This window comes from Triturus cristatus, chromosome 5_2 (assembly GCF_964204655.1).
Source record: "Triturus cristatus chromosome 5_2, aTriCri1.1, whole genome shotgun sequence".
NCBI classification, from domain to species: domain Eukaryota; kingdom Metazoa; phylum Chordata; class Amphibia; order Caudata; family Salamandridae; genus Triturus; species Triturus cristatus.
The window spans coordinates 64,204,708-64,220,746 of record NC_140588.1 but is presented as its reverse complement, the minus strand read 5'-3'; the positions used below and the strand labels follow the sequence as shown (position 1 = coordinate 64,220,746).

Below are 16,039 nucleotides of genomic sequence, written 5' to 3'. Positions count from 1 at the left end.
GCGTGTGAGGACCAAGTTGAGGTTCCACATTGGAGCCGGTGGGTGGCTTGGTGGAATGACTCGTTTGAGTCCTTCCAAGAATGCTTTGATGGCAGGCACTCTGAATAGAGAGAGGTGCTGCCTGGTTTGCAGATAGGCTGAGATTGCGGTCAAATGGACACGTATAGAGGTGTACGCCAGATTGCATCGATATAGGTGTAAGAGATAACAGATGATGTTTTGGATGGATGCGTCCAGCGGGTTGATGTCATTATTACCGCAATAAATGACGAACCTTTTCCATTTGGCTGCATAGCAAGCTCTGGTAGTGGGTCTCCTGGCCTCCTTGATGATGTCCATACAGTCGGGTGGCAGGTTGAGATAGCCAAACTCTAGGACTTCAGGAGCCAGATCGCCAGATTCAGCTGTTGCGGATCTGGGTGCTGAACCTCTCCATGGTTCTGCGTCAAATGCGCGGGTTTGATCCGCAGCCTTTGATGCGGCACCACAGAAAGTTCGAGGAAGGTGGTGTACCACGGCTGGCGTGCCCACGTGGGAGCAACTAGGACAAGTGTCAGGGAGTGTTGTCGGAGTTTGCGGGCCACTAGCGGTATCAATGGCGCTGGGGGAAAAGCGTACGCAAATCTGCCGGACCAGTTCATCCATATCGCATTGCCCTGCGACTGCGGATGTGGGAATCTGGCGGCGAAGCTTTGGCATTTTGCGTTTTCGCGAATAGGTCTATCTCCGGATGACCCCACTGCTGGAAGTACGGTTGGAGTACTGATGGGTGTAACTCCCACTCGTGCATCTGGTGGCTGTGTCTGCTGAGCAGATCCGCCATCTGGTTGTCCTTGCCAGGGAGATGTTCCGCCATGAGGAACATGTTCCTTTGAATGGCCCACTTCCACATGCTCTGAGCCAGATGAGACAACTGTGGAGAGTGTGTGCCTCCTTGTTTCTGTATGTAGTACATTGCGGTCATGTTGTCCGTCCGGATCAGCACGACCTTGTTGCATAGATGTACTTTGAATGCCTTCATGGCTAGGAAGATTGCCATCAATTCCAGAAGGTTGATGTGCAACTTCTTTTGTTGTGTTGTCCATAGTCCTTGCACTGTGTAGTGGAGTACATGAGCTCCCCATCCCTGGAGAGACGCGTCCGCTGTCAGTACTATCTGTGGGACAGGCTCTTGGAATGGTCGGCCCTTGCAAAGGTTTTGTGGATTCCACCAATGCAGAGAGTTGTATGCCCGACCGCTCACCAACACTAGGTCCTTTAACTGTCCTTGAGCCTGATTCCACTGACGTGCTAGGCACTCCTGAAGTGGGCGCATATGTAATCTCGCGTGCGGGACTATGAAGATGCAGGAGGCCATCATGCCTATCAACTGCATAAACACTCGCGCTGGAAGTGAGTGATTGGGTTTGAATTTGGAGATCAGCAGTTGTATGCTGTTGATCCTCACTAAATTTGGCTGAGCTGTGGCCGCCAGAGTGTCTATAGTCGCACCTAGGTACTGTTGTACGTGTGCGGGCTGGAGATGGGACTTTGGATAATTTAGTGAGAATCCCAGACTGTGAAGAAGGTGAATGGTGCGGGACATGTGGCTTGCACATTGCTGGGCTGACTTCGCTTGAACGAGCCAGTCGTCTAGGTAGGGGTAGACGTGTATATGCTGCCTCCGTAGATGTGCTGCCACCGTAGCTAGGCACTTCGTGAAAACCCTGGGCGCTGTTGTCACGCCGAAGGGAAGGACTTTGAACTGATAGTGCTGCCCCTGAACAGTGAACCTGAGGTATTTTTTGTGTGAGGGGTGGATGGGTATGTGAAAGTACGCATCCTTGAGGTCCAGTGTGGCTAGGAAGTCTCCCTGCTTGAGAAGCGGAAGGACTTGCTGTAGAGTGAGCATGTGAAAGTGCTCTGAAAGAATGTACTGGTTCAGGGGTCTCAGGTCTAGTATGGGTCTGAGCGACCCGTCCTTTTTTGGAATTAAGAAGTAGAGGGAGTACACTCCCGCACCCTGCTCGTGGATGGGTACGACCTCTATAGCGCCTTTTAGAAGCATACTTTGCACTTCTTGCTGTAAAAGCGTTAAGTGCTCTGAGGACATAGGACGGCTTCTTGGTGGTATTGTGGGTGGAGTGGAGGTTAACTCCAGACAGTAACCGTATTTTACAATATCTTTGACCCACCTGTCCGTGGTGATGGAATTCCACGTGGACAGGAACCTTTGTAGCCTTCCCCCGACAGGTGTTATGTGGTCGGGAGGAAGGGAGAGGGAGTCACTGCTTGTTCTTGGGGGAGGACCTGGTGTTGCCGTAGCCGCGTCCTCTGCCCTTTGTGCTGGAGCCACGATATCCACCTCGGGTGTTTTTATCATAGGTGGTCTGTGTATTCCCTTTGTTATATGTTTGTTGTGACCCCTGTCCTCTACCTGCTCCCTTGTTTCCGGGGCGACGAAAGGAGCCGCTCCGAAAGGACTGAGTTTGTAGGGCGCCCATGGACTTTGCGGTGTCCGTGTCCTTTTTTATCTTTGAGGGTGGTGTCAACCTCTGGCCCGAATAAATAGTCGGGGTTGACGGGCTGGTTCAGTATATTGTTTTGTACCTCAGGCTTGAATCCTGAGATCCGTAGCCAGGCATGTCGTCGCAACATGACGCTTGTGTTTATGGCTCTGGCAGCCGTGTCTGCAGCATCTAGTGCGCATTTGATGGAAGCGTTCGTTAGTAGCTGTCCTTCTCTGATGAGCATTTCTGCGCCTTCCTTGAACTGGTCAGGGAGATGTTGGAATATTTGCTCCAGTGTGTCATAGTGCGCTCTATCATAGCGAGCAAGGAGCGCTTGAGTGTTGGCTATGCGCCATATGTTGGCAGCTTGGGCGGCAACCCGCTTGCCAGAGGTTTCTAACACCTTGGACTCTTTGTCCGGGGGGGGAGCGTCACCTGTTGTTTGCGAGTGTGCCCTCTTGCGTGCATTCGCTACGACGATGGAGTCGAGTGGTAATTTTACTCTGATGTAAGTAGGATCCCCAGGTGCTGATCTGTATTTTTTATCAATCCTGGGGTTTATCACCCGTGCCCTGGTGGGTTCTTTGAAAATGTCCTTGGCTGGTTTGAGGACCCCCTTCAACATTGGCAGAGTCTTGACATGTCTTTCTGAGGATGCAAAGGTGTCCATTAGAAAGTCATCTTCGATGGTATCAGAGTGAAGCTGTACCCCATGGTTATTTGCAGCACGTTCGATAAGAGCGTTGAACGCCGCAGTATCCTCCGTAGGAGATGTTTTTGCCCCATAGAGTTGTTGGTCCTGTGCATCGAGAGGTGCACTGGGGTCTGCAGGGTCGCCCCAAGTTTGATCAGGGTCCTGCTGGTCATCAGGGTCCGTGTCTACGTGGTAGGGGACTTGGTCATCCATGTAGTCCTCCAATGCATCTGTATCGGAGCGTGTGGGGGAGAACCGGTGTGGATCCTGGTAGGATGAATGGAAGGGTTCATAAAGGAGAGGTTCCGATTCTGCAGGCAACTTCCTTTTTAGTGGGATCCTGAAAGGGTCCAATGGCGGCTCCGAAGTTATCCTTCGGTCGTGGAGAATCATCCTGCCAGTGTCGGCGTCGATGATACGTGCCGGAGACGTCTCAGCAGGTGTGACCGTAGGTTGGGTGACCCGTGTCCTGAGTTGGAACATTTTTGGGATTGTTGACGGAGGCAAGCCGAAGGTAATGTTGGCCGGCACCGAAGAGGCTGCTGGAGCTCCGATTGAACCGGAACCCGACGTGTCCTGGAGGACAGCTGTGGTTTTGCTGCCTTGCGTCGCACCAGGTCGTACTTGGGGCGCCTTCGAGGCTTTGGCACCGGCCAGGCTCGTAGAGGCGGCCGTGGATTTTTTCGGCGCCGGCGGTTCATCGAGTCGAGGTGCAGAGATCACCGTCGAAGTCTTCGATACCTGAGGCTTAGGTGTCGTCGAGGGAGCGATGCGAGACCCAGCATGCGGTACGGCCCTCGGTGTCGTTGGTGCCGGTAGCCGAGCAGGTTTGTCGGTGCCGATGGCTTTTTTCCCTTTGTCGACTCCAACGTCGCCCGCTTCAAGTTCGGCACCGAAGTCCCTCTTGGTGCGGTTGGTGCCGACGCGGTGCGCTGGCGAAGGCCTCGATCCGACCAGCGCCACTTTCAGTTTCGGTTTCGGTGGAACTGAAGCAGCTTTCGGTTTCGGTTTTGTGGTAGGGAAACCAGCCTGTTTATGTAGTAATGGCTGCCGCTGAACGTCCGAGGCCGGGCCCGAGGGCGGGGCCGAAGAACTGCGGGATGGGTCTCGGGTAAGGCCCGAAGGCGATCCCTCGACCGGAGCCGTAGGCTGTGGCACTGGTGTTTGAACGATTTGAACAGGTAGGCCTTGTTCATCATTGGAGCTACTTTCTTCGGCCCCTAAGGCCTCCTCGTCGTCTCCTACCTCGGTGTCGTCTTCACCTCTGTGGAAGAGTGACTCGTCTACCTCGTCCGATCCGGGTTCGTGTTCAGAAACGGGACTGGAGGGCAAGACTAAACGGGACTGGAGGGCAAAACTTCTAATTCCTCGACGTCTTCGGCCTCGTCGAAGAGGTCTGTTGGGGCCGGTGCCGCGTGCTGCGCCTCAAGTCTCGCCGCTCGTCGATTCCGCAGAGTCTTCTTGGAACGGAACCGGGCACAGGCCATGCATGTCGATTCGTCGTGGTCCGGCGAAAGGCATTTGTTGCACACCGGATGGACGTCGATGTGTGGGTACTTCGCATTGCATACCGGACATCTTTTGAATGGCGTCCTCGATTCCATCGTCGAAGTAGTCGATGGACAGGTAAATGCGAAGAAAGTCGGTGCTGAAAGTTAGTAAACTAACAGGATTGTATCGAAACCCGATCGATAAACAGTACCGACGCAAACTAAAGGCCTTTTGGCCTCGAAAAAATATTTTCCTAACTTGAGCTAAGATAGCACATCCGAACCCAATGGCGGAAAAAAACAATCTGAGGATGGAGAGGATGCCCATGCGCACTGTAGTCCAGGGGAGGAGTCACCTATCCAAGGATACTTCGAAGACTCTTCCAGGACAACAACGTGCAAACATCCGGACCAAACACTAGGCGGCGATCTATGCACAGATATGAATTCAGCAGCCCACATGCCTCGAACGCCTCGAACACAATGTTTTGAGTACAGCCTGGCCCACACTAGCTTGTTGCTTAGTTTGCACATCTACACAATAGTGTGTAGTGAAAGTGTGCGGTGTTGACCATGTTGCTGCTTTGCAGATATCATATAAGGGGAAGTTCCCTAAGAATGCCATGGAAGCCCCCATCTTACGTGTAGAGTGGCCTTTAGGGGGGGGGAACAGACAGCGTTCGTTTTGCTTTGTGGTAGCAAACCTGAATGCATTTGACAATCCACCTAGCTATCCCAGATTTGGAGATGGGGTTGCCTTTATGTGGTGGTGAGAAGGAAACAAACAGTTGTTTGGTCTTACGAAAGGGTTGTGTTTTCGATGTAGTAGGTTAAGGCTCGTTTGACATCTAATGTGTGGAGAGCTCTTTCTGCAACAGTCTGTGGTTGCGAGAAGAATACGGGTAGTTCCACAGATTGGTTTAGGTGAAAGGGAGAAATGACTTTAGGGAGGAATTTTGAATTAGTACGGAGAACAACCTTGTTATGGTGCATTTGCAGAAAAGGTTCTTGAATAGTGAGTGCTTGTATCTCACTGACCCTTCTGAGGGAAGTGATGGCTACAAGAAAAGCAGTTTTCCATGTTAGGAATTGAAGTTCACATTTGTGTAGAGGTTCAAAGGGAGGCCCCATTAGTCTGGTGAGAACTATGTTTAGGTTCCACACAGGTGAGGGTGGCTCTCTGGGGGGAATTATTCTTTGGAGGCCTTCCATGAAGGCCTTTATGGCAGGTACTCTAAAGAGTGATAGAGGTTGCCTGTTTTGTAGATAAGCTGCTATGGCTGCAAGGTGCAGTCTAATAGACGTGTAGGCTAGATTGCATCTTTGTAGGTGTAGTAAATAGCCTATGATGTGTTGAATGGACACATCTAGGAGATTGAAGTTATTGTTGTGACAGACCACAAAACGTTACCACTTGGCTGCATAGCAAGCTCTAGTGGTAGGGCGCCTAACTTCTCTAATGACGTTCATACAGTCAGGAGGAAGATTTAGATAACCGAATTCTAGGATTTCAGGAGCCAGATCGCAAGGTTGAGCTGAGCTGGGTCCGGGTGCCTGATCTCTCCATGGTTCTGGGTTAAGAGGCGTGGAGAGAGGTAACTTTTGGTGTGGTACTACAGATCGTTCCAGCAGTGTGGTGTACCACGGTTGTATGGCCCAAGTTGGAGCTACTAGGATGAGAGTGAGGGAGCGTTGTTGTAGTTTGCGCACTATTAATGGAATGAGTGGCGGAAAAGCAAATCTGCCTGACCAGTTCATCCATATCGCATTGCCATGGGACAATGGGTGTGGATATCTGGCGGCGAAGCTTGGGCATTTGGCGTTTGTGGGTGGCTAAGAGGTCTATCTGTGGATGCCCCCACATCTGAAATACGGGTGAAGAACTTGTGGATGGAGTTCCCACTTGTGGATTTGTTGTGTTTGTCTGTTCAGCAGATCTGCCATAGTGTTTTGGACTCCTGGGACATGTTGAGCTAGGAGAAAGATTTTTGGGGGTATGGCCCATCTCCATATGCTCTGTGCTAACTGAGAGCTGCGGAAAGTGTGTGCCGCCTTGTTTTTGTATATAGTACTTGGCTGTCATGTTGTCGGTGCGGACTAAGACGGCCTTGCATGAGACATGCATTTGGAAAGCCTTTAGGGCTAAGAATATGGCTAGTAACTCCAGATGGTTGGTGTGGAGTAACTTTAGTTGGTGTCCACCTGCCCTGCATGGTGTGATGTAGTAGGTGAGCTCCCCAGCCGGAGAGCGATGTGTCCGCTGTCAGTACTATCTGAGGAACCGGTTCCAGGAACTGTCGCCCTTTGGAAAGGTTTTTGGTGGTCCACCACTGCAGAGAGCTATGGGCACGACCGTCTACCATAACCAGATCTGTCAATTGACCCTGGGCCTGGTTCCATTGGCGCACTAAGCACTCTTGGAGAGGACACATCTGGAGTCTTGCGTGAGGTACTATGAATATGCAAGAGGCCATCATTCCTATAAGTTGCATGAACACTCGAGCTGGAAGAGTGTTGTGGCTGAAATTTGGCACTGAGAGCCTGAATGCTTGCTATCCTGGCAGGACTGGGGTAGGCTAACGCTTTTGCGGTGTCTATGGTGGCACCGAGGTATTGCTTTACGTGGGATGACTGCAGATGGGACTTCATGCGATTTACTGTGAAGCCCAGGTCGTGAAGTAGTTGGATAGTGGCGTGAGTGTGTTGTACACACTGGTTGTATGAGTTGGCTTTTATGAGCCAGTCGTCTAGGTATGGGAAGACATGAATGTGTTGCCTTCGCAGGTGTGCTGCCACTACCGCTAGGCACTTGGTAAACACCCGTGGTGTTGTGGTAACTTCAAAGGGGAGCACCTTGAATTGATAGTGTTGACCGTCTACTACAAATCTGAGAAACTTCCTGTGAGCATTGTGAACAGGAATGTGGAAATAGGCGTCCGTGAGTTCTAAGGTGCCCAGGAAGTCGTTTTGGGAGAGCAGTGGAAGTACCTGCTTGAGTGTGACCATGTGGAAATGGTCTGAGTGTATATAGTGATTTAGGGGTCTGAAGTCCAGGATGGGCCTTAGAGTTTCGTCCCTTTTTGGTATGAGAAAATATAGTGAGTAAACTCCCATATTTTGTTGGTTGGTGGGAACTAGTAGTTCTATTGCACTCTTTTGTAGGAGGGAGATTACCTCCTGCTTTAGTAGTGCTAAATGTTCCTGTGACATTGGGCGTTGTTTGGGTGGAATATTGGGGGGGGGGGGGGTAGATGTTAGTTCGAGGCAGTAGCCTGACCGAATTATTTGCGTTACCCATTTGTCTGAGGTGATGGTAGTCCAGACAGGAAGGAAATTGTGGAGTCTGTCCCCGACTGGAGTGGGATGGTCTGGGGGGAGTGGAGGGAAGTCATTGGGTAGGGGTGGAGGCAGAGCGGGAGGCGTTTGTCTTGCCTCTGCTTTTATTATTGTTGCCCCTGTAGCCGCCTCTTTGGTAACCCCTTGTAAAGCTGGATTGGGTAGGGGCTTTATAGGAAGTAGAAGCAGTGCCAGAGGAGTAGCCTCTGGAGGTGCTTCGAAAGGAAGAGCGGCGAAAGGAGCGCCTGGGAGGGTGAGATTGTAAGGCTCCCATAGACTTCGCCGTATCTGTGTCTTTCTTCATTTCTTCTAGGGCCTCATCAACTTTTGGGCCGAACAGATGTTCCTGGTCAAAGGGGTGGTTCAGGATGGAAGCTTGCACCTCTGGTTTGAAACCTGAAATCCGTAGCCAGGCATGCCGACGCAGGTGTTAATTGCCCTAGAGGTGGTGTCAGCTGCATCTAGGGCACAGAGAATGGAGGTGTTGATGGTTTTACCCTCCTGGATTAGCTCATTGGCTCTATTTTTATATTTGTCAGGGAGGTATTGCATTATGGCTTCTAGTTCACCATAATGTGCACGGTCATATCTTGCCAAAAGCGCTTGTGTGTTTGCGATGCGCCATATGTTGGCAGCCTGGGATGCAGTGCGCTTGCCCGATGCGTCCAAGAGTTTGGATTCCTTATCAGGTGGTGGTGCCTCACCTGATGCCTGGGAGTTTGCACGCTTTCTTGCAGTGAACACTACTAGGGAATCTAGTGGTGCTGGCCCTCTGGTGTAGGTGGGGTCTGTAAGGGCGGCCTTATATTTTTTGTCGATGCGAGGGTTGATGACCCTGGCTCTGACCGGGTCTTTAAAGACCTCCGGCACGTGCTTGATAACGCCTTTGAGCATGAGCAGGATGGAAGTGGCCCTGTGTGTTGTGTCAAAGGTATCTAGGAGAAAGTCCTCCTCCACGGGGTCAGTATGGAGATCCACACTGTGGTAGTGTGCAGCCCTCTGGAGTAGTTGGTTAAACCCCATTGAGTCTTCCGGTGGGGATGGTCTCGAAGGGTAGAGATCATCCTGCGGGACATTAGAGATGTCTGGAATGTTAGTCGTCCTATGGGTCTGGGGAGCCTGTAGCAGTGGGGTCCCCTGTAGTTTGGACATGGGGCTCGTCCTCTGTCATCATAGACATCAACATCCGGAAAGGGTGTGGGGGAATGAGGCGGGGGAGGAGAAGGAGGAGGCATTCTTAAAGGGGAGGTAGCAAAGTCTTTCCTCTTTGGAGGTGGAGCTGGTGCAGGCTTGTCCAGCGGTCTCTTTTTGATGCTGAGCATCAAATGTCCAGTCTTATGGTACTTGACCAGTGTTTTTTGTAATGGATCAGGCCTAAATAGTTCTTCAGTGAGTGTCCGCTCCGTCGGCGCCGAAGGCGTCGGGCTGTAGGTTTTTTTGGTCTTGGAGTCTGCATCAGTTCGTTGTTCTGAACTGTGCGGCTTCGGAACGGCTGGTTGTTTACTCAGCTCTGAGATGACTTTCGGCTTTGAGGTGTGGGTGTTGATGGCTGTGTTTTTTGGTCGGCTCCAGGGACGGTGTCGGTACCGAGGAGTTGGTGCTTGTTTTCGGCGCCAAGTGCTTCGGTGTGGAGCTCGGTGCCGAGGAGGAGGCCATTTTATTTTTCGGCATCAGTGCGGAGGAGTGTTTCTCGGCACCGACGGTAGGCTGGCACGAGCCCGAGCCACCGGAAGGCTTGATAGACTTCTTTACCGGGCCCGAAGGCGCGGTGTGGGAAGCAGTGTCCTTGGTCGTGCCTAGGCACGAGGGCGAAGGCGTGACCGAAGCCTTTCTGGATGCCATTGAGGGTGTGGGTGGATGTTGATACTCACGACGCTCTGTGCCGGAGTGATGTCCTCGACATCTGAATCGTCTGCCTCGGAGGCATTGACGAGGCCCTCTTCGGTGTGCTTTCCTACTGGAGCATCGACGCCTTCTCCGAAGATGTCGTCTGGGATCGCTGTCGACGAGTATGCCATGGTTCTTCTCGCCCTTCAGTCTCGAATGGTTTTCTTGGACCGGAAGGATTTGCACGCCGGACAGTCTCGAGCCTCGTGTTCAGGGGAGAGGCAGAGGACACTTTTTGAATAGAGTCCTTTCAATCAGCCAGGACCGGAGCTTGGGTAGGCCCGTAGGCCCTCGTCGACGACCGGAATCGAAGACTTGGATCGATGAGAGCCGCGTCAAGTGTGGAGATCGCGATCGAAAACAATACAGCGAAAGGGGGGGGTGATTGCGCGTCGATATAGAAGAACTGGAAACTGTTTGGAACCAGAGCACGAAAGATCACATCCGAGCCCGATGACGGAAAAAAAACAATCTGAGGATGGAGCCGAAGCCCATGCGCAATACGATCCACAGGAGGAGTCACATACCTCGTGACTTCCAAAGACTTTTCAAGAGGAAAAACTGCTGCAAACATCCGGGCCCAACACCAGATGGCGATCTATGCACAGTGTGTAATCTGCAGCTCATATGCCTCGAACATAAGCTTTTTTGAACACAAACAAAAACTGGAAACTTATCGCAAGCCAACACAGAATGAAACATTTTATACGTCGAAGGAAAAACAAACATATGCTGAACTTCTATAAGAAAACATTTGAATTTCTTAACTTAAATTCAATTATTGCTTACAACACTTAAAAGTTGGGAAAGTGATAAATGGGTACATACCAGCGATTGGAGAGCTTTAGTTTTTAATGTTTCATTCTAAAAAAAAAATAAAGAAAGTTTCTGTGAAAAGCAAAATTATCTCAAAAATCTTTGGTAATACAACTACTAAATGCAAAACATTTTTTACAAATATGTAATTCAAATTCAATGACGCATCCATACACTAAATGCAGAGAATCACTGGCTGATTAACCCATACAGGACAGCAAAAAACAAATAAAGAGGCAAGATTACCAAGAAAATTTATTTTGGTAAACCGTTAACTGCCATTTGCATCAAATAAATATGGTGAGCAGTTTTTCACTGACAAATTCAAACCTATGTATTTTTTTGTCCACTATTTCTAAAGAAGGAAAAAGGTTTCTTACCCTGTAAGTATCTGTTTGTGGTATTTAGTGTTGGACCGGGCATTGTAGGAAAGTGCCTCTTTTGACATGGTTACCTCCTACTTTTGGCCTGGTATCTGATACAACTGACTGAAAGTATACTGATTCCCTGCTCAATTGGCACCACTTTAGACTTCATGCAAGTCCTTAGAAAATGGTAACTGTGGTACTTCGAGCACTGGGACAAAAGAGGGCCCCCAAAGGATGCAGCATGAATTGTGCCACCCATAGGGAACCTTCACCAAGCTCATGCATGTGAAAAAGTGCCTCTATAACATGGTTAGCCACCCCCTCGAATTGCACGTAGCACAGTGCAAAAACGCCAAGCGGGCATTTTTTGCTTGCTCGCAGTCCACAACTTCAAGTTGGCTACTGCGAGCGAGCAAAATAAACATCCCGGCGAGACTTTCCTCGTTCGCGATCAGCAACATCAAGTTGCCGATCGTGAGCGTGGAAAATAAACCTCCCGGCTTCTCAACGCGGGGAGGTCAGGTTTCTCATTGCGAGTGGTCGCGTATGCTCGCGATGAGAAACTACCAGTCCGCATTGAGAAAGTAGCCACTCGAGTACAAATCTACTCGAGCGGCAGAAAACGACGGCTTGCACTGTGCAAGATGCAGTTTGCAATCATTGCACAATGCGGACAAGCATCCAGCACTGTGCAATCATTGCGAACAGCATTTCCCTACCGCACTACGCAGTTCGCGTAGCGCTACTAAGCAAACTACGCCCAGGGTTAGTTTCGATTACAAGTGCACTGGGTCGCTGCCAACCAGGTCCTCCGTGTCACTGCTTCTTCCCTAAAACTGTTCCATGATTGGCAACTACAGCCCCCTATTAAGTCCCTAGTAAATGGTACCCTTGGTACCTGGGGCATGGGGACTGAACAAGATCCCCTTACCAAGGCTATGTCACTGCAGCTTGCATGACTTGGTGCAGTGAAAAACGACGAAGTCGACATGGCACACTGTGTGTGCCATTTCCAGCAGCATTGCCTCTAGCAGGCCTTACAAGCCCTAAGGCAGGGTTTACTATATCAGGTGTGGGCAAATCAGCATGAGCAGAAATGCCCCTACAATATTTAAGTCTATTTCTCAATATTGTAAGTGCCAGGGAAGCCATAGGGTACATGGGCTGAAAACTAGAGTTACCCAGCACCATGATTGCTTCAATGCAACCAGGAGTGTTTGGTATCAAATAACTCCTCCTAATAAGCCCACACTGATGCTAGTGTGAGAAAGTGCCATCTTTCTTGCATGGTGTGCCCCCACTTTTTTCTGAATTGCTGAATGTACTTTGACTGAGTGTGCCCTGGACTCCTGCCAATCAGGTGCCCAGGGCCCATGTTCCTTCCTTAAAACCTAAAATCCCAAATTGGCAAACCCTTGCCACATGTCAGCCCCTGGTAAATGGTACCCTAGGTACCCAGGGCCTTGTGACCAGGGAAGGCCTCTAAGGGCTGCAGCACTTATTGTGCCACCCTTAGAGGCCCTGTACCCTAACACAACCACACTGCCCTTGCAGGCTGAGTGTCTGGGTACAACCGAAAACCAAGAGTAAGTGCAGTGCTGTCATTTAAGAGTATATGGTGCTGAGAGCTCGTCAAACACTAACCCCACAGCACCATAATGGCAACACTGAAGACTGAAGTTTGGTATCAAACTTCTCAGCACATTAAACCCGCACTGATGCCAGTGTGGGATTTAATGTACAAAGCACTACAGAGGGCATCTTAGAGATGCCCCCTGAAACCTAACCTACAATCCAAGTCTGGTCTGGGAGGCTGCTTAGGTTGCCACACCGCAGACATGTTGCTGGACCCCTGGGTAGGAGAGCTTACAAACTGCACAAAATTAAATGCAGTTTTGCTGGACTAGTTTGGTCTGTGTGGGCAGGGAGCGTCTGGGTCCAATCTATGTAGGCGGCGAAGACTTCGCAGGGATCAAAGCTGGCTCGGTTTACCTATGCGGCTGAATACGATCAGAATGACAACTAACTTTGCAGTCACTGTGTGTTTCATTTACTGTTTGACAAACTAGAATTTGAACAACTATGCCTTATTTGTAAAAATGAGAGGATTTGGCACTACGGTCAGAAATGCTGGCTTTAGAAGTCCCGGCGCCACACAACAGCCCGTGATTCTAGGCAATTCAGTTATTCTCCACGTGCCTATAAAAATGTAGACCTACAAATCTGATCTTGTGATATGTAACCTGGTGCTTATGTAAAGCACCCTAATCTCTTTCGTCCAAGTTTGCGCTATATAAAACTGAAACAAAACATTCTTCGTGCTTACACATCACTTCATGTAAACAGCGCCTCATCGGGTGAGCTCGAAGCCCTTGCAAGGAGCGCATATCCACCCTTCCACGTACATCTAGTACGTGGAAGTACACAAAACAGCTTCATTTGATCTGTTGGGAGGGGCAGGCCTGAAAGGGCAGTGGGGGTGAAAGGCATTTGTCAGAGTTCTAGCCTGGCTTGACGTCGCTGTCAGAAGTCAAGGATGGACAGAGCTGGACACGGTCACGCTTTTCCTCCACACCCAGCACTGCATCTGTGCAAACAGGTAATAGACACAAGAACTTTAAGTGGGATGAATAAACTAGAGGGTCTCTCAAAGGGGCGTGGCCGATGTGATGAAGAGTGTGAACGCACTCCAATATCTTAGGGTAGAGTTCACATTATATAAAACTGCAGAATAAAAGAAAACCAGAGCTTTTAATGGAGTGTTTTCAACTTTGCAGTCACTGTGTGTTTCATTTACTGTTTGACAAACTAGAATTTTAACTATGCCTTATTTGTAAAAACTTTTACATTTAAAAATGTTAAGAATTGTTTGAAGTGTCTCTTTATATCGGAGTGAACCTTAAAAAAGATACCGGCATCAATCATCACAGATTGTTAGATTTAGTTACCAGACCCAACGCTGATTGCCATGAATAGTTCAGGACAGCTAATCAGAATATTGGGTGTCCTTTTATTTATTTGAAAAGTTTTATATAGCGCTGGCTAGTCCCGGAGGTATCGGAGCGCTTTACAAGAGGAAGAAGATTGTTTCAGAACATAGTTACACAGTTACATCAGTTGCTGGAGCATAGTTACATGAGTTACAAAATCATAGCGTAGGCATAAGGATAAACGAAGCAGGCAGGGGGAGAGAAATACAGGGGGGGAGGAAAGGAATAGCGGGGTAGAGAAAGAATGAAGTAGGGAAGGGGTGGGGAAAAAGCAAAGCGTAGGCATAAGGATAAACGAAGCAGGCAGGGGGGAGAGAAATACAGAGGAGAGAGGAAAGGAATGGGGGGGGGTGGACAAAGAATGAGACTAGGAAGTTAACAGTGTCAGACTTCCGTCTGGGTAGGCGACGGCTCTCAGCGTTACGGGGATCTTTCCCAGTTCTCCGCTAAGTGTGACACCCTTGTCGCTGTGGACTCTCGCAGAGGGGTCTCAGACTCCAGGGCATAAATGCTGGATCCATCCCCAACAAGGGGAGTAGGAGTGCTTTGGACAAGGGCACACTTATGGAGGCCATTTTAGGGACAGTTGGGGGTGGAGGTTTGGGGGCCGCCAACAGCAAGTCAAGCACCCCTGACTGTATTGCCCTATCAGTTTCAGACCGCTATCGTTCCCAGCGTCCCGCTCCTCACCTCCCCAGTCAATGAAGGGGGCTTCCGCATGCCCCCGGTGCCTTATGAATCTTCAGGCCGGCCGGCGGATCCCCTTTTCACATACAGGGACACTGGTTTCTTCCCTCTTCCAATGGCGACTTCACGCACAGTCAGGAAGAGACCAACAAAACGTGACAACAGGAGTCCTGGGGGTTGAAATGTTCAGCTTCTGCAAATCAGTACAAGCACTGGCAAAGCCAACAGGTCACACCTGTGCAAAATGTATTGGCAATGTTTGTTCTTTTGCCCCATTGTACAGCAGCATGGCTGTTCCGCGGTTGAAAGCAAAAGAAACTAGCATTTGTAATGCAATAGGTCTCGCGTTTATGCGAGTTTGAGCTATTGGCATTGTAAATGACAATGGCTTTTAGTTTTGTTTTCGTATTTATGTTTTAATAACTAAAACAAAAGGCATTATTTGCAATGTCAATAGCTCAAACTCTGATACATGCGAGACCTATTGCATTACAAATGCTTGTTTGAGTAAGTGGTCTGACGACAGTTTGTGAATATGAGTTGGGATGTTTGGAGGATTGGTGAAAAGCACCAGGCAATAACCATGTTGGATAATGTCAATCACCCATTTGTCGGTTGTTATGGATTGCCAAATGGGGAGTGTGAGAAAGTGCCATCTTTCTTGCATGGTATGCCCCCACTTTTTGCTAAATTGCTGAATGTACTTTGAGTGTACCCTGGGTTCCTGCCAATCAGGTGCCCAGGGCCTATGTTCCTTCCTTAAACCACACAAACTCCAAATTGGCAAAACCTAGCCACACGTCAGCCCCTGGTAAATGGTATCCTAGGTACCCAGGGCCTTGTGGCCAGGGAAGGCCTCTAAGGGCTGCAGCACTCATTGTGCCACCCTCAGAGGCCCTGTACCCTTACACACACACTGCCTTGCAGGCTGAGTGTCTGGGTGCAGGACAAAACAAAGTCGACATGGCACACATCTGTGTGCCATGCCCATCACCTACACTGCCAAGGCATATGTCAGTCACCCCTCTGGCTGGGTGCCTTACGCCTATGGTGTGGGCACAGGAGCAGGAGCCCTGTGCCCCTACAGTACCCGGGTCCATTCCTGGGCACTGTAAGTGCAGTGCTGCCATTTAAGAGTACATGGTGCTGAGAGCTCATCAAACACGAGCTCCACAGCACCATAATGGCAACATTGAAGACTGGGAAGTTTGGTATCAAACTTCTCAGCACATTAAACCCACACTGATGCCAGTGTGGGATTTAATGTACCAAGCACCCCAGA

At 49.8% G+C, this 16,039-nt stretch overlaps 1 protein-coding gene across 3 annotated transcripts in view; it reads right to left on the bottom strand.

Moving 5' to 3' along the window:
• The window catches only part of LOC146822665 (uncharacterized), a 550,662-nt gene that overhangs the window by 239,541 nt on the left and 295,082 nt on the right, over positions 1–16,039 (bottom strand). For all 3 annotated transcript variants that reach the window (XM_085606858.1, XM_085606859.1, XM_085606857.1), the window contains one exon: positions 10,725–10,760. In XM_085606858.1, coding sequence (XP_085462984.1) covers positions 10,725–10,760 — 36 coding nt within the window. The remainder of the gene's footprint in view (positions 1–10,724; positions 10,761–16,039) is intronic.